Source organism: Brachycentrus maculatus, unplaced genomic scaffold, assembly GCF_059751285.1.
Source record: "Brachycentrus maculatus isolate JH-2025_06_01 unplaced genomic scaffold, ASM5975128v1 h1tg000203l, whole genome shotgun sequence".
NCBI classification, from domain to species: Eukaryota; Metazoa; Arthropoda; class Insecta; order Trichoptera; family Brachycentridae; genus Brachycentrus; species Brachycentrus maculatus.
Genome location: NW_028280954.1, coordinates 307,711 through 326,533, shown reverse-complemented (window position 1 = coordinate 326,533; position 18,823 = coordinate 307,711). Strand labels below are relative to the sequence as shown.

At 35.4% G+C, this 18,823-nt stretch overlaps 1 protein-coding gene across 4 annotated transcripts in view; it reads right to left on the bottom strand.

Annotated features, from left to right (window-relative positions):
- snu (ABC-type transporter snustorr) overlaps positions 1-18,823 on the bottom strand; it is a 133,202-nt gene that overhangs the window by 32,927 nt on the left and 81,452 nt on the right. For all 4 annotated transcript variants that reach the window (XM_088263759.1, XM_088263760.1, XM_088263758.1 and 1 more), the window contains 2 exons: positions 2,880-3,009; positions 1,695-1,813 (listed from right to left, as the gene is read on the bottom strand). In XM_088263759.1, coding sequence (XP_088119885.1) covers positions 1,695-1,813; positions 2,880-3,009 — 249 coding nt within the window. The remainder of the gene's footprint in view (positions 1-1,694; positions 1,814-2,879; positions 3,010-18,823) is intronic.

Below are 18,823 nucleotides of genomic sequence, written 5' to 3'. Positions count from 1 at the left end.
AATCAAACAAAATAAAATAACAAAAAATAAAATAAAAATAAAAAATCAATTACGATAAATGTTACTTGGTTTCGAAGAAAATTAAGACCTATTGAATAATAATAATAATAATAATTTGGATAATATATTAAGCGCCATTTTCGTAAAATACTACCTCAAGGGCGCTTACTTCATAATATCCCTCCTTAATTAATTCTCAAACAACATTAGGTAACTTGTTACTGTAGGTAACTATTAGGTAACTTGGTAACTTGTATGGATAATAAATTTTTACATTATGCACAATGTCTTGCACATATCTCGCTACCTTGAACCGTCCATCCTAAGAGGTGAGTCGCTACACAAGTACAAGCGACACTTCGAGTGAAATAGCCGATAACTGACAGTAACACCCGACGGATTTTTAACAGAGAAATTCATTTACTACATTTTGAGTGTGTCCAAATACTTGCTCACAAATCTGGATTATCTCCAACTAAGAGTTATATAAGAGATGTAAAAAAATAATGTAAAAAATAATTCCTTATTGTTGATAATCCAGATTTGTGTACAAGTATTTGGACACATCGCTCACTCCTTTCAAGAACGTCAAAAATAAAAAAACGTGATTTTTCAGGAGAACGTTTTTAAAGATTAAAAATATAATACAATGTATTAAAAATAAATATCAGGCCACTAATTGAACTTTTTACTGTGCAACAGATCTTTTAAGGTAAAACCTGAAGGTTTTTTCTCCATTTGAAAATATTTAATATATTTAAAAAAATAAAAAAAAACAATACCTTTTCTTCAAAATGCAAAAACAACACTTTCTGCCCTGTAGCGGATAAATATTATGTTTAAAATATGCCGCTTTTGCTGGGATAAAGTACATTTTCTGGGCATTCCGAAAACATGCACAACTGAAAATTGACGATTTTTTATTTATGACGTTCTTGAAAGGAGTGAGCGACATTAAAAATGTTGTAAATAAATTATCTGTCATCATATCAAATTAAAGGCTATAATAATAAAATGAAAAGGATATTTTCTAGCTTTTCTCATGAGTGTGATTATAATCCAGGATTCGGACCTCACATACAATCAATAAATCAAAAAGTTTCTGATCAATAAAAAGCTTATATCATCTCACCGTAGATGTCTCTAGTGTAATTCGAGTGAATTCAAGCAATTCTTTCGAATTTGAATAATACATGTAAGAATGTTGGTGAATGTAACACGTGTGTAAAGTGATCACTTAAACCAGCCTATGACGGTCGTCAGCCCCGTAAATGCCCAGACTTCCATATTCTTCTTCATCTTTGATGAGATGTCAAAAAATAATACATGTAAGAGTTCCAAGAATTTTTGTAGTGTTGTTGTCAATCACGGGTAGAATTGGTGAATGTTACACGTGTGTAAATTTATCACTTAAACCAGCCTATGACAGTCGTAAGTCCTGTAAATGCCCAGACATTCATATTCTTCTTCATCAATGTTGAGATGTCAAAAAACGTATAAAATAACTCCTAAGCGGAGATACTTCAGATTTGTGAACGAGTATTATATTTGGACATTTATTAAAAATGTATTATTTTAGTTTAATTTATATATAAGTATGTGTCTGATAATGTATAAAAATGTGGATAATATTGTTTTTAAAGTAATTAAATAAATTCTTAAGGTAAATAAATAAATAAGTAGAATAAACTCACATCGTTCCCTTGGCCACCGTCATGTTGAGATTACTGAGCACCGGATTTGAGTTCTTTTTTGATCCATAGTTTTTGTAGGCGTATCTCACGCACACTGCGTGCTGTTGCCTCGACCATACCTAGAACGCGCACAAAGTAAGCGAGATAAAAATAAAGTTCAAACAATCTCTTCTACTGAAACACAAAAATTGGTCATTCGACTTGGGAAACCAGAATTTGGTCAGGAGTTTGGTCCACTGCATGCTGCGCTGATACATGAACAATAAAGGCAGCAGAAAGGAGAAAAATCGCACTGCACTCATGTATCAGCAGCATAGAGTGCAGTGAAATGTCACTGCACTCTATGCTGCTGATACATGAACAATAAACGCAGCAGAAAGGAGAAAAGTCGTGGTGTTGGAGGCGCATGCTCCGAATCCCATGGACAGCTAGACGCACCAACGAGTCCATTTGCCAGGAACTACACTTGCATGGCTTGACTCTGGCCAATGTCTGTACCCGACGGATTCTCCAGTTCTTTGGACACGTTGCGCGCGGCAATGAGGATAGCCTGAAACGGCTGATTGTGATCGGTTACCTGGTGGGGAAGACAGGGAGACGATCCTCCATACGATGGATCGATCAAATTAAGGCAGCAGCAGGCACCTCGGTGGTTGGAGCGCTTCATCGTGTGGGGATCTTCCTCTTCCTCTCTGCCTCTCTAGACTACCGATCACAACCAGTCGTTCCAAGATATCCTTGTTGCCACGAGCAACGTGTCTAAAGAACTGCAGAATCCGTCGTGTACAGACATTGATCAGAGCCAAGCCATCCAAGCGTAGTTCCTGGCGAATGGATTCGTTGTCGGTGCGTCTAGCTATCCATGGAGTTTGGAGCATGCGCCTCCAACGTCACATTTTGAAAGCGTCAATTTTTCTCCTTTCTGCTGCTTTATGGTCCATCTTTCAGCAGCATAGAGAAAAACGGAGTGGACCAAGCTCCTGACAAACTTGGTGTTGTTACTCACACCCCGATCTTTCCAGATTTTGTCTGGCTTAGACATGGCACTTTTGGCGATGGCGGTCCGACGTCTGATCTCTCCTTCGCTAGTTCCTTCATTTCTGATTTGAGATCCAAGGAACTAAAACTCGTTTATTTACTTTCAAATAGAACACTAGATAAAATATGAATTGTAATTAAACTTACTGAGCTCTGTTGTGTCTGTAGGGACTTGTTATGGGTGTGATTTAGTCTGGCGTCTAAATTGTTCTCCATCTTGGGATCGTCCACCGCTATGGCTGCTCCAGCAGCCGACCCGTTCATCGTGCCTTCTTCTCTGAAAATACAAAATAAAAATACATTAAGGCTACACTCGAAATCACAGAATTCATTCAGCGTTCGGCAACGCTAGAGGCCGCACATCAATTTCATTTTAGAATATCCATAGAAAAATATTTTTAAATATTTTTTGAACTCCTTAACTTTAAATAGCTCTTTTCTTTTCAAAACCATATATTTATTTCGAAGAAAAACAAATAATTATTTCAATACAAACACCATGTTTTCGAAAAACAGTCAATAAATATAGGCGAAAATCACCCATATTTATTTTAACTCCCCAGGGAATCGAACACACACACGTATATATATATATATATATATATATATATATATATATATATATATATATATATATATATATATATATATATATATATATATATATATATATATATATATATATATATATATAATATTGGAAACCTCTAAAGAATTATTTCACAATTAATACCTTTTTTTCTTTTTATTTAATTCAAGTGAGTCAAGCCGGTGCAAAGTTCTTACACTGTGTAAAAATAATAAAAACTGTTTAATTTTTTCAATACACTGTTTTGTCGTCAGTCATTTTATGACGCAGATAGTTTTTCTACGATCCGAGACCTGAGATGATTCACAGATGCCGACCAGTATCATATAACACACGTTTACCATACTGCTTGCATCGTGTATCCATATAGACCTAAAAATAAGGGTCGTATGTTTTAAATACTTTGTATACAAGCGTTGCGTCTGTGTTGGCTCGAATCATTTCTGACAAAATTAGGTAACTTGCTATTTTTCAAACCCTATCCGCACCCCAATGGTGCGTAGGGCACTGCATCATATAAACGCAGTGTTATATTATTTTTAACATCTCAACATAGATGAAGAAGAATATGGAAGTCTGGGCATTTACGGGGTTTACAACCGCCATAGGCTGGTTTAAGTTATCACTTTACACACTTGTTCACCAACTGTACTCATGATTGACAACCACAATACTCAAATTCTTGGAACTTCTATATATATATATATGATCCAATTTCGAAACATTGTACAAGAACACTAGACTTCCATATTCTTCTTCATCTATGTTGAGATGTAAAAAATAATATGAAAAACTCCTGTAATTGGAGATAATCCAGATTTGTAAGTATTTTGGACACCCTTAAAATGTTGTTTATAAATACTTTGTACTCAGGCGCTGCGTCTGTGTTGGTACTATGCTAGAAATTGCTCTTCTCAAACCCTATCCGCACCCCAGTGGTGCATAGGGCACTGCATCATATATATGCGTTGTTATCTTGATCGTTAACACATGAAGGAAAGGTGATCAGCCCTCCGCTCCAGGTAGGTACCAGTTTTAACTCGAAACATAGTGTTTCACTTCACTAGAATTTCACTAGAGACATCTATAGTGGGATGACAGAAGCTTTTTATTAAGCTGATAATCCAGATTTGTGAACAAGTATTTGGACGCACTTAAAATGTTGTAAACAATTTCTTTCTATTATAATTTTATTAATGCATATATTGTGAACATGTGTTCTAGCACTGGTAAACTCAGTAAGGTCACATTATTGTAATTTGTAACTACATATGTGTATGATAAAATAAAAATAATTAAATATACGAGGTTTGTCTTCATATGTTATGGTAGCCAAATGTACTAACCACTGTACTACGGAGTGGACATAACCAATGTTACAAAGTTAAAATAATTATTGAATGAAAATTAATGTTTAATGAAATGTTGATCTAAATAATTTATCAGTTTCCATTATTGAAATATTTTTATGCTAAAACAATGTCCAATTGTCATACAACAATTCACAATACACACGACTAGTTTCGAATTACAGTTGTTTTCATCTACAGGTGAATAGTAAAACTAGTCGAATCGTTTATTATAATAAAGGCAAGGTGATCAGATCAAGGGTTAATAAATTTTAGAGTGAAAAAATCCTTATATTTATTTTAAACCAACTTGGAATCGAGCCTGGGACCTTCACCATGGTAGCCAAATGTGCTAACCACTACACTTTGAAGGCGGACAATACAGTCACTAGTAAATGAAAGGAGATGTAACATACGTCAATTTTAAAAGGTCATGGGGTCAGTGCACTATGATGTACTGAGGCTATGTGAAATGGTACTTTAGACGTCGGTTGTTCACGAATTCTTAGCTACCATCGGTCAAGATACGTTAATAAAGACGGATAAAAGGCGGTTTGTTTCTTCTTCTACGTCTTAGTCCTCACTACAGAGGGTTGTGATATTTGTCGAACAATAACTCTCACGAGAGATGGTGTCATGCATGATAAAACTAGTGAAGGACATTGCTACCATAAACCAAGATAAGACACAAAATGCCGAACCCTCTTCTAGTGGAACGGAAGGCCTGCTGACGACAGTCAACAGTCCGGCTTCTCCTGAGGAGTGCAATGTGGTTTCCTCCCAGCAATAAGCAAATGCTGACAAGTTCCTGATTGGCCCACACTAGATTATTTATCATGTTCCCCACACATTTTAAATAAAACATCTTCATTTAGTTAGAAGAAACAAAAATCTACTTAATGGTCTATGAACCTTGCACATAATAAGTAAAGAAAATAATAAACGTAATTCCCATCTAGAAAAAAGAGTTATAACTCTTCTCCAGTTATCCATTGACTGCGCTGCACGTAGCGCTCCAACCACCGAGGTGCCTGCTGCTGCCTTAACTTGATCGGTCCATCGTGTGGAGATCTTCCTCTCCCTCTCTGCCAATCACAAACCGTCATGTACAGACATGTCAAGCCATCCAATTAGTTTATTTATATCAAAATACGCGGTATTCAATTAGTATATTAACATCAATAGAAGACAATTGAGATGGTATGGGCTCATATGACGCAGAGAACCTGATCATATTGTGAGGCAGGCAATCGCCATGGATCTTCCTCTAAAGACATTAAGAGGAAGACCAAGAACTCTTGGATGCTGCAGAAAAATAACATGATTCGAAGGCATGGCCTAGGGATGTTACCCATGACAGAAGGACCTACAACCTAAGGACGAAGAGAGCTGACTCCAACAGTCTACAAAGACGATAAGTTGGGATGGAGCCAGGAAGAAGAAGGTGAAGGGAAAGATAGTAAAACATATTTATGAGGCGAATGTACTTGGAAACGAGAGCAGATAAGGACGAGGAAAATTTGGCATTCTGCAACACTGTTCAAATCCCAAAAGCTAAATAAATACTTCACCAATTTCTCAACGGTGGCACTACAATCAACCATATTTCCAAACGTATCGATAATCGTACCGACTTGTGGAAGGTTCCGAGATCATTGCATATATACAGGTTTCTAGAATTGATGCAATACGGATGTTCAATAATGGGGAGAATGGCGAACGTTAACAAGTGATCGCTTTAGCCTTAAGCCATCCAAATGCCAGGTCGTAAGCCCTGGGATATATAACTTCTTTCAAATAAAGAGGAACGATATATGCTTCACATCAAGTAATAATCTTCTTCTTCTTCATCTTGTTGTAGGCCTTGTGGCCTGTTTTTACGAGGGATTAGCCTCCTGCGATGTCGATTCCCAGCTATCGACCCATCTCTTTGGTGGTCTGCCCGGGAACCCAGCGTACAGTGCGATGTGGGGTAGTCTGGATGGTTTCATTCTCCTCACATGCGCATACCATCTCCTTCGTCGCCTTCCCCACCTAACGACATTTTCGATCTCGCATATTTCCCTGATCCTGGCGTTTCTTATTCTATCTCGAAGACTCTTTCCTGATATGCTTCTTAGAGTCTTCATTTCTGACACTCTAAGCGCGTTTTTTGTGGCAACGGTGTCCGCTCTACTTTCGATTCCATACGTCATGATGGAATAATATTTTTTTTTAAATTGATAATTTATATCGCGCCATTTTCGTAAAATACTACCGCAAGGCGCTTTATAATTTTACTCAAGGGTACATTTTCATGTTAGATTAGACTATATGAACCAATTTAGAAACCTTGTTCTTGAATCAATAGAATTTCACTAGAGACATCTATTGGTGAGATGTAAAGAACCTTTTTACTAAGCAGAAACTCTTATATTAGTATGTGAGGTCCGAATCCTGGATTATAATCACACACATGAGAAACCCCAGAAAATACCATTTTCATTTTTATTAATAAAGCTTATAATTTGACCAGATAATTTATTTACAACATTTTGAGTGTGTCCAAATACTTGTTCACAAAATCTGGATTATCTGGATTATTACAGGAGTCATTTTCATATTATTTTTTGATATCTCATCAAAGATGAAGAAGAATATGGAAGTCTTGGCATTTACGGGGCTGACGACCGTCATAGGCTGGTTTATGTGATCACTTTACACACGTGTCACATTCACCAATTCTACCCATTATTGACAACCACACTACTCAAATTCATGGAAGTTCTATATATATGAACCAATTTAGAAACCAGCCTATGACGGTCGTTTGGCGTTAATTGGAGATAATCCAGATTTTGTGAACAAGTATTTGGACACACTCAAAATGTTTTAAATATATTATTTGGTCAAATTATAAGCTTAATAATAAAAATGAAAATGGTATAATCTGGCGTTTCTCATGTGTGTGATTATAATCCAGGATTTGGACCTCACATACTAATATAAGAGTTTCTGCTTAATAAAAAGCTTCTTTAGATTAGACTCGTAGATTCTTAATGGTCTTCTAATGTGGATATTTCAATGTCTCCGACTACGGAACGATTAATGAGAAAATGTGAACCATTTTGCAACATGGTCTGGATAAATCCAATGACGAACCTAACCCAACATTCGCGAGTGTGTTTTTCTTGAAATTGGATGTTGGCAAGAGCTCGGTAGCTATCCACTGCTGAAGTAATATCGGTTAGTCATTAGGTAACGCTCCATGTTTCCTAATGCAAATAACCACATTCATAATGATAATTACGGTAGATTATTATATTATGAACAAATCCATCGAATGGCGGACATGCGATGCTACTTCCTAAGTGTTTCGAAATTCTGCCCCCAGAGGTCGCATCGTCGCTATCGGCGATTTTAATACAAGTCAATACTTTATGAACTTTATAAAATTAAACAACTTTATTATTTTATTTTATTATTAGTATACTTTAACCTACCGGTTTCGACAAGAATCTTATCATCATCAGGGTTTATTAAATTCTAAAACATTAAAATACATAAGATACTCATAGTTAATAATGTTTTAGAATTTAATAAACCCTGATGGTGACAAGGTTCTTGTCGAAATCGGTTGGTTAAAGTGTACTAATAAAAATAATAAAAAAGTGGTTAAAACAAAGTTGTTTAATTTTACAAAGTTTAGAAAATGTGCCACAAAGTATCTGCGAAAAACATTCAAGAAATATTACTTTATGTTAAAAAAACAAACAGTGATTTTTTGAGTCTGCTAAGTTGTATTTTATTGTTTAAAAAAACACATAAAAATCCATTTTGTGACAGTTGTTTTGCCTAGTTATGGCATTTCAAAGACATTTGTTTGAAAATTATTGGTCCACACAAATCTGAATTATCTCCAATCAAGAGTTATTAATCAACATAGATGAAAAAAAAAAAAAATAACCCCTAGTTGGAGATAATCCAGATTTGGGAACAAGTATTTGGACACACTCAAAATGTTGATGTATCATTCATTGAAATCTGTTCTAACCTCATTCCCAGATCTGATACAGAAGCATCTAGGCTTCCTGACAGACCTTCTAGCAATTTTAAACTAAGTTGCACAAATAGTAGAAAATATAAAACAAATTGTATCCCGATTTTACTGTGAATTTACTGTTAAAAGCTTTCAATATCCCTGTCACTGCCAATATAAATAAATACAAGTTATTTTTTGACATCTCATCAAAGATGAAGAAGAATATGGAAGTCTGGGCATTTACGGGGCTGACGACCGTCATAGGCTGGTTTAAGTGATCACTTTACACACGGGTAACATTCACCAATTCTACCCATTATTGACAACCACACCACTCAAATTCTTGGAAGTTCTGTATATATGAACCAATTTAGAAGCCTTGTTCTTGAATCACTAGAACTTCACTAGAGACATCTATTGGTGAGAATTGTAATTGGAGATAATCCAGATTTTGTGAACAAGTATTTAGACACACTCAAAATGTTGTAAATACAAGTTTGTAAAACCATCATCAAGTTTCTAGAAGTGCCCCGGTGTAGGCAGTGAAAGGGATAAGTAGTCAGTTAGTTCAGTTAGTCAGCTAGATTTGATTCCTTCCCATACGTTGGCCGGTACACAAACGCCTCCACAGTCCCGACCAGCACAGCAGACCGACACGGAACAGTATGCCAAGGTGCCATGTATGCCAGTGCAACATAGCATGATGTATCAATATTAACTTCCCAATTATAAACAACTAACTAACCATCATGCTGCTTCCTCGCGGAGGTAGGCAGAGAGAATAGAACGCCACACCACTCTGTACATGCAGACATTCTTCATCTCTTCCACATTCATGCATCTCCTTACCTCGACTCCTTACCTGACCACATTCAAGTACATATTTGACATACCTGATCATGTCAAGTTTTTCTCTCGTCTTCCTCTGTTCCTTTTGCCAACATTCCTTTTTGTTCTACCGTTCTTTCCTCACTCGTTCGTTCCACATATCCAAACCGTCTCAACACAACTTTCTTTCTTTCTTTCAATTCATCTTTCTTAATTTTAGCGATAACGATTATATCTTTCTTTATTTCACCATTCAAACAGCTATCATACAGCGTTCTGCCGCACATTCGTCTGAGGGATCGCATTTAGATAGAAGAAGATAACTACGTATTAGAAATGTGCGGTTCACATTTTCATCATCTTCCACATTCGTGCACCTCCTTATACATACCCACCGATTATTACGACTTCTGATATGATCAATCTCAATCTCATTTGAAATACTTGATCATGCCATGTTTTCCTAGGTGTTCCTGGGCTCCCATTTCCAACTACATTAGCCTAGTAAATTGTTTTTTTTTTAATGGTTATGGGAATCGCGTCAATTCCCTTTCAATGTTATTTTGAATTATTACGTCGCTTGAGGCTACATTCATAATGGTGAAAGTATGACCTTTCCTTTACATATGCGATGTCAATACTTAATGTACTAGCATAATGCTCACTCCTTTCAACAACGTCATATATCAAAAATCGTCAATTTTCAGTTGTGCATGTTTTCGGAATGCCCAGAAAATGTACCATATTACAGCAAAAGCGGCATATTTTTAACTTAATATTTACCCGCTACAGGGAAGAAAATGTTGTTTTTGCATTTTTAAGAAAAGGTATTGTTTAATTATTTTTTTGAATATGCTAAATATTTTTCAAATGGAGAAAAAACCTTCAGGTTTTGCCTAAAAAGATGTGTTGCACAGTAAAAAGTTCAATAAATGGCTTGACATTTATTTTTAATACATTGTATTATACTTTTAAACTTTAAAAACGATCTCCTGAAAAATCAAAATTTTTGATATATGACGTTGTTGAAAGAAGTGAGCGATATGCAGTCATGTGTTTTTAACATTAACTTTTTTTATCCTTAATCATTATCATTAATCAGTATTCATCAGTCTTAATAAAGAAGCGGTTAGCTACGAAACCGGTAGACATTATAATTAAGTTATAATAAAATATTTACAGTGATTTTAAAACAAAGTTACATTTCAATTTTAATATCGCAAAGTTAGTTCTTCAAATATATATATATATATATATATATATATATATATATATATATATATATATATATATATATATATATATATATATATATATATATATATATATATATATATATATATATATATATATATATATATATTCAATTTCATACTATTTCTGTGAGCCTTAGCGGCTCATTATAAAAATAGGTATCAAATTGTAGTAGAGTGGGTTCGAACCCATACTCAAAAATCCGCGACACTAACCACGGGACCACAAACCGACACAAATATGACTGCATATGTTTTTAACTATGGCACAATTATGGTCATCATTTTACCGCCAATAATATACATTTGTATAATACACTGGCGGTAACATGATGACCATGCAAGGTTGCTGGAATAGGAAATATCTTTATTTTTTTGCTTCAACTGATGGTTTTAATTATCAATAGCAATAATTATTGCAAGCTCTGCTAATTGTTGAATGTTATAATAAAAAAAGTTGAATTTCCAGTACTTCCGCATCATCATCGAAATTCCTCTCGGCACATTTTTGGGCGTGTCCAAATCCTTATTCACAAATCAGGGTTTTTCCACTTAGGAGTTATTTTTACAATTTGACATCTCAACAATGATGGGGAAGAGTATGGAAGTCTGGGTGGTTACAGGGCTTGCGACCCATCATAGACTGGTTTAAGTGATCACTTTATACACGTGTAACATTCACCATTCTACTCATGATTGACAAAAAAATTCACCATACTTAAATTTTTGTATCTGCTACATATCGCTCACTCCTTTCAAGAACGTCATAAATGAAAAATCGTCAATTTTCGGTTGTGCATGTTTTCGGAATGCCCAGAAAATGTACTATATCCCAGTAAAAAAGGTTTATTTTTAACTTAATATTTACCCGCTACAGAACAAAAAAAATTGTTTTTGCATTTTGAAGAAAAGGTATTGTTTAATTATTTTTCAAATGGAGAAAAGACAGTCAGATTTTACCTAAAAAGATTTGTTGCACAGTAAAAAGTTAAAAAAGTGGCTTGATATTTATTTTTAATATATTGTGTTATATTTTTAAACTTTAAAAAGTTCTCATGAAAAATCAAGTTTTTTTTATTTTTGACGTTCTTGAAAGGAGTGAACAATATATCATCATTAGAATCCTATGTGAGCTTGTGCACTACCCGGAATTTTACCGTCCGGCAGTCCGGTTTTGAAAAATAAAAGCGACTACGACAGCTTAGCGTGATCGAATTTACGCGCACTACCGGACGGCGAAATTCCGGGTAGTGCACAAGCCCCCTAACTGTCCATCAAACTTCCTCCCTTAGTTTTTCCCTCTACCTCTTTCCCTAAACTCCCCTTTTCCTTTGCCTTCCTTGTTATCATCAATTTTTAATTTATGTTTTTTATTAATTTACCTTTTAATGTTCTATCTACCCTCTGATTGCAAACGGCTATATATGGTACCAAACGTTTTGCCCAATATCATTAGTCTGTTGTGAGTTGGTTAGAAGATATTGCTTTTTATCAATAAAACCGCCATTGTACTTATTTATTTTCTGTACATGAAGTTTGAATAAAATAAAATAAAAGAAACATATCACATGATACCTCATGATGTTTTTTGTTTTTTTTTTAAAATAAATAAAATGTATGAAATTTACCTGAAGGTAGTCTAGTTAACAGTATTACACAGTAATCCAATTTATAATATTGCACGATTAATTAAAATCAATCACAACTTTAAAAACAATATTGTAAATATACCACTTTAAAAATCCCGTCAAGTTATCGAAAAACACATTTTCGTGTATAAACAACAAAAAAAACACTTTTTATTTTAAATAAATTAAAATATTTTTTCACAGATGACGAAGGTTAACACTTAAAAAGAGGTTTGTAACGAAATTATGTTCACTGCAAATAAGTCGTATATTGAATTTAACCCTCAGTTAGTCCGTACATCGCGTCCGGTGATACACTCGCGTCTGGCGTGCGCTACCGGTGATACAGTCGCGTCGGGTGCGTGTGAGCTCGTGTTCGCGACTGCTGCAAGGCGACCGTCGTCTCCGGAGCTTTCCTCGCTAATGTCTCATCACCGACGTCACGCCGAGCGAGTGACAAGTCGGTCAAGGCTCGTACAGATTTCGCAAATACGAGCCAAGACGCTAAAACCCGCCTCGGGCAATTCACAAAACCCACCCGCGCGTCGCCTCGCCAAACTGACAACGAGAATTGCGTCTGATCTACTGCACGTCCGAGGTTAAGGCGGTGTCGTGATTCTGCCTATAGGCAAACCAGAGGTTGGTCAATGTATCGGATGAGGAATTTCGTCAATAGCGTAATATTGTTTGCAGTCAACAAGAAAGCAGAATGGCGGCTATGTACGATGTAACGAATGTTCCAAGAGGAACAAACACTGCGTTTCAGGAAGATAAAACAAGCAGCTGTAACTATACAAATTTACAGTATTTATTTGAAAAATTGTAGCACACAACGGAGTCCTGTTCCTAACGCTAATGTAAGAAAGACAACAGCTGGAGGCGCGTTGCAGGAGCCTGGGTGAGGACCTATCCGATATCGGATCCTTGATAGTTCATAAGGAGCTCTCACGAGAGGTGGTATCATACGTGATAAAACTAGTGAAGGACATTGGTAACATAAACCAAGCTAGGACACAAAATGCCGAAGCCTCTTCTTGTGGAAAGGAAGGTCTGCTGACGACAGTCAACAGTCAACAGTCTGGCTCCCTGAGTTTTATATGGTTTCCTCCCAGCAATGAAGAAATGCCTGACTGTCCCACACTAGATTATCCCTCCTGTTCCCAACATAGATTCAAATAAAACATATTTTTTTGGTCACAAGATTTGTTTGGTTAGGGATGAAGGAAGCTTTTTATCAAGCTGAAACTCTTTTATTTTTATGTGAGGTCCGAATCCTGGATTATATTTACATACCGTAGAACTACTTGAACTTTGATGTGTTACTTAAGCCCAGTACAAAAAAAAATTAGATCGTGGAATCGATCGAAGTATCGTGACAATAAGTGTCACCTTCGTTCATTATTGTGGACCAAATACATATCTAAAATTTAAATTTCAAAGATCAATGGTACTTGAAAAATCTCAGGATGAGATGTCAAAAAAGAATGTAAAAAATAACTTATGGAGATGATCCAGATTTGAGAACAAGTATTTGGACACACTCTAACACTGTAGTTTAATCTAACGCTGAGAAACACGAGTAGTTTAATAAGCGTTAATTTGTTGGAATCGACTCGTGACCCAACTATTGGAAGTAATTTCATCACGGAGAAATTGTAAAGAGGTGTAAGAAAGCGTTAAGTGGTGACAATTTGAAAGGAAAGTCAGTTTTTGCGACATTCAAACAAGTACGCACTAGTGAATTGCAAATTGCAATGTCTCTTTCCAATAAAATCAACATACAAATTCCTACCTTCATTTTTAATTATTTTTTTCCAAAAAGTTGGAAAGACAGCTGGGAGTCAATATCCCAAGAGATACAAGCGGAGGCACAAACAGATCCTTAGGATCTAGAAAAAGAAGAAGAAGAAGAAGAAGAAAAAGAAGAATAAGATTTTTTCAAATTCGTAAACTAACCAACTAACAAAGCATTATTTTTTCTGCTCAAAATATTATTTTATCTCACCAATAGATGCTTCTAGTGAAATTCTAGTGATTCAAGTACAACGTTCCGAAATTGGATCGTAAATATAGAACTTCCAATATAGAATATCAGGATAAGTGGTGTTGCATAAGCCGTAGCTAGATTTCAGAGTCACTTGGACACTAGGTAATTTAAAAAAAAAAAAAAAAAATTGAGTGGTGTGGTTGTCAATCATGGATAGAATTGGTGGATGTTACACGTGTGTAAAGTGATCACTTAAACCAGCCTATGACGGTGGTAAGCCCCGTAAATGCTCAGACTTCCATATTCTTCTTCATCTATGTTGAGATGTCAACAAAATGAACGTTTTTTGCCAGTACACCCACGATATATTCTTGAGGAAAACATTTTAAAATATGAATAAGCAAGTAGCAACCATGACTTTTGCACTGGTTTAAAAACGTCCTTGTGCTTAAATACACCGGGCCATTTCATCATCAATTATCGAGTCGTCTGTAACTCACACTTAGAGTGGCGTTCTGTCCTTAAAAGTAACATTACGTAAAAATAAAAGAACCGGAAATGAAAACAAATCTAAAACTGGATTTTTTTCAATAAGCAGTTTTTATTATTTTATTTTTTGACATCTCAACATCAATATTTGTTGAGATGTCAAAAAAGAATTAATTCGTTCAAACCCATATCCGCACCCCAATGGTGCATAGGGCACTGCATCATATAAACGCAGTGTTATCTTGATCGTTAACACATGAAGGTGATCAGCCCTCCGCTTCAGGTACCAGTCCAGGGTAATATTGAATAAATATTAAAGTGAAAAATCACTTATATTCATTAGACCCCCCTCTGGGAATCGAACCCGGGACCACCAGTATGGTAGCCGAGCGTGCTGGCCATTACACTACGGAGGCGGACAAAAAATAATATAAAAAATAAATCCTAATTGGAGATCATCCAAATTTGTGAACAAGTATTTGGACACATACGAATTATAAGTTTAAATAATAAAAAATATATTTTCTAACGTTTCTCATGTATGTAAATGTCCAGACTTCCATATTCTTCTTCATCTATGTTGAGATGTCAAAAAGTAATATCGATTTTTGGCATTTCAAAAGAGATGAAGAAGAATTTGGAAGTCCGGGTATTTACAGGGCTTATAATATGTCACTGGCTGGTTTAGTGATCACTTTACACACGTTTAACATTCACCATGCTACCCATGATTGACAATTACACTAATAAAAAATTAGAATATGTAATTAAAACCATGTTTTCAGGCGTTTCCCAGTATGTATAAATAATCCGAGTTTCGGATCTTACAAACAAATAAAAGGGTTTTTATATTAATTTTTAAATCAAACACAAATCAAAAACAGAAAAAAAACCTATCAGCGGAAGCTAAACTGGCAGTGCACAACGGAGTCCTGGTTCCAACTCTAATGTATGGAAGTGAAACATGGAGTTGGCAAAAGAAGGATGAAAGTAGACTGAATGCAGTCGAAATGCGATCTCTCAGAAGAATGTGCGACAAAACGATGTATGATAGATGTGCGAATAGTGAAATAAGGAAGGAATGCAAAGCTGAGATAAGCATTATCGATAAAATTAAGAAAGGTGTGTTGAGATGGTTTGGACATGTAGAACGAATGAGTGAGGAAAGAAAAAAACAAATTTATGAGGCGAATGTAAGTGAAAAAAAGAGCAGAGGAAGACCGAGAAAAACATGGCACTATCAGGTATGCCAAATACTTGAAAGTGGTCAGGTTAGGAGTCGTAACAATCGGCGGGTATGTATGAGGAGATGCATGAACGTGGAAGAGGCGAAGAATGTTTGCAAAGACAGAGTGGTGTGGCGTTCTATTCTCTCTGCCTACCCCTGCGGGGAAGCGGCGTGATGGTTAGTTAGTTAGATAAAAATATCGTGTTTTTATCCTGTTTTGTCACACAATATACCTTCATATTAAGGTCAATGTCGATAAGTTATTATTTTTCAATAATACCGCATTTATTCCATTGTAAGGAAACATATAGATGTTTTATTTGCTGATATATTTATTTCCTACTTTATAGAGTGCATCATGGAGGAAATAAATAGTAATTAATTGAATAATGCGGAAAATAAGTACACACAAATGAATGCTGTTTGCATCAAAAGAAAATAATTTGTTTGTTTGGCAATTATTGCTCCTTCAAGACACAACAGCACCTACTTCAATCAAACAACCATATTCATTTCTTCTTCTTCTTCAAACCCTTATCCGCACCCCAATGGTGCATAGGGCACTGCATATAAACGCAGTGTTATCTTGATCGTCAACTCATGAAGGAAAGGTGATCAGCCCTCCGCTTCAGGTACCAGTCCAGGGTGATATATTGAATAAATGTTAAAGTGAAAAAATCACTTAAATTTATTTGACCCCCCCTGGGAATCGAACCCGGGACCTCCAGAATGGTAGCCGAGCGTGCTGACCATTACACTATGGAGGCGGACAATATTCTTTTAATATTTGTTTATCAATAGTTATCCCGATATGTTTTATATTATGATACTAGTATATTATATCTGGATTGGAACTTCCACACACTCCATAAAAATCCTAAATGTTATTTTTATGGAGTGTTGGAAGTTTTTGGTGAGAATATTTTAATGTTTTTGATTTAAAATAAACCCTGCTGATGACAAGGTACTGTCGAAAACGGTAGGTTAAATTGTATTAATTAAAAAAGTGGTGAAAAGGAAGTTAATTAATTTTATAAAGATATTATAAAATGTGCCACAAAGTATCTGCGGGAAACATTCGAGAAATGATCACTTTATAGACCTATGTAACGTACACCATTCCGCCCATAGTTGAACATCCATATTGCATTATTTTTTTAAAGTTGCATATATGCAATGCTGGTGAATTTCTTTCACATGCCAGTTCTTATCTCATAGATTTGAATGTAAGGTTGATCTGTTTTTAATGTGTTTCGCTAACTTTTCGTAAATACGTTTCGAAAACAGATTTAAATGTGCTTATTTTTATTATTATAATTTTTGGAAATAATGAATTAAAAAACTAAATAGATAAATGACCACATTACCATGTAGTCAATATGAGCACATTTGCGTCGAGTAGTGAATTATATTTTTTTATGCCAAGGATATCTAGTTCGATCTTGCCGTTTTCAATGTCAATGTATCAACACCAGACATGTATTATATATCTAAAACAATAACCTGAGAAGAAAAAATCTCCTTTTATTTGACAAAGGAAATCTTTATTATTTTTTTTTTATTTTTTTAAAATTGACTATCGTCCAAGTTTGAGATGTGGTGCTACAGGCGGATGTTGGGGATTCATCGGTCGGAACGTGTAAGGAACAACGAGGTATCAAGCAGGGCTGGGGAGTCTAGATGGTTACTAAGTAAAGTAACAACATGGATGGGCCATAATATATATATATATATATATATATATATACAGTATCTACTCAATGAATTAGGGCCACGCAGAATTTCGCGCAATTTCTCAATTCAAACAGGAATAACTCAGAGAAAACCTTGAATAAAACAACATTGAATTTTATTTACACAAGAACACTTTATTACGCTTAAATTATGCATATATTTTCATATAAATATAGTTAGTATTTATTATTTCCACCTTTGGCAGAAATAACTGCCTCAATTCTTTTTGGCATACTTAAAATGCACTGTTTTATCGTGTTTTTTATTTCTTCGTCTTCTGACCTAATTTTTTGAATTTTTTTTTTAGACAGTCTACTGTCGGATTTGGGAATGAGTATACCTTATTTTTTAACATGCTCCATACGTTTTCTATAGGATTAAGGTCCGGAGAATTTCCAGGCCAGGGGAGCAAAGGCAGATTTTTGTTAGACAAAATTTTTATTATTGATTTAGCCCGGTGGCAAGGTGCCCCATCCTGCATGAAGGTGTATGGACCTTCTGTTGGGTCGAGTGTATGGTAGAAGGGCAATAAAATTCGTTCGAGGACCTGCTTATAGGAATTTTGGTTCATTGTTCCTTCCACGAAAAACAACGGCCCAGGTAAATTGTTAATAATACATGACCATATCATTGTTGCAGGGGGGTGTTTGATAACTTTAACCACACAGGCCTCATTGTAACGTTCCATTGGTGTTCTCCTGACGAATCGACGGCTCTCTGTCACGGCTTCTAACCGGCACTCATCACTAAAGATGACCTGAAAAATAATGAAAATTTAAGTTTAATTCAAATATATAAGTTTATTGACTAAAATGATATGTTGAAAATTCAATTTAAATAAATACCTTTTTCCAATCATCTACCGAGTAATTTCGATGTAGCCTGGCCCATTTTAATCGATCCGCTTTCATTCGTGGTGTCAATTTTGGTACTTTTACAGGGCGCCTGCATTTCAGATTTACTTCGTAAAGACGTCGCCTCAGTG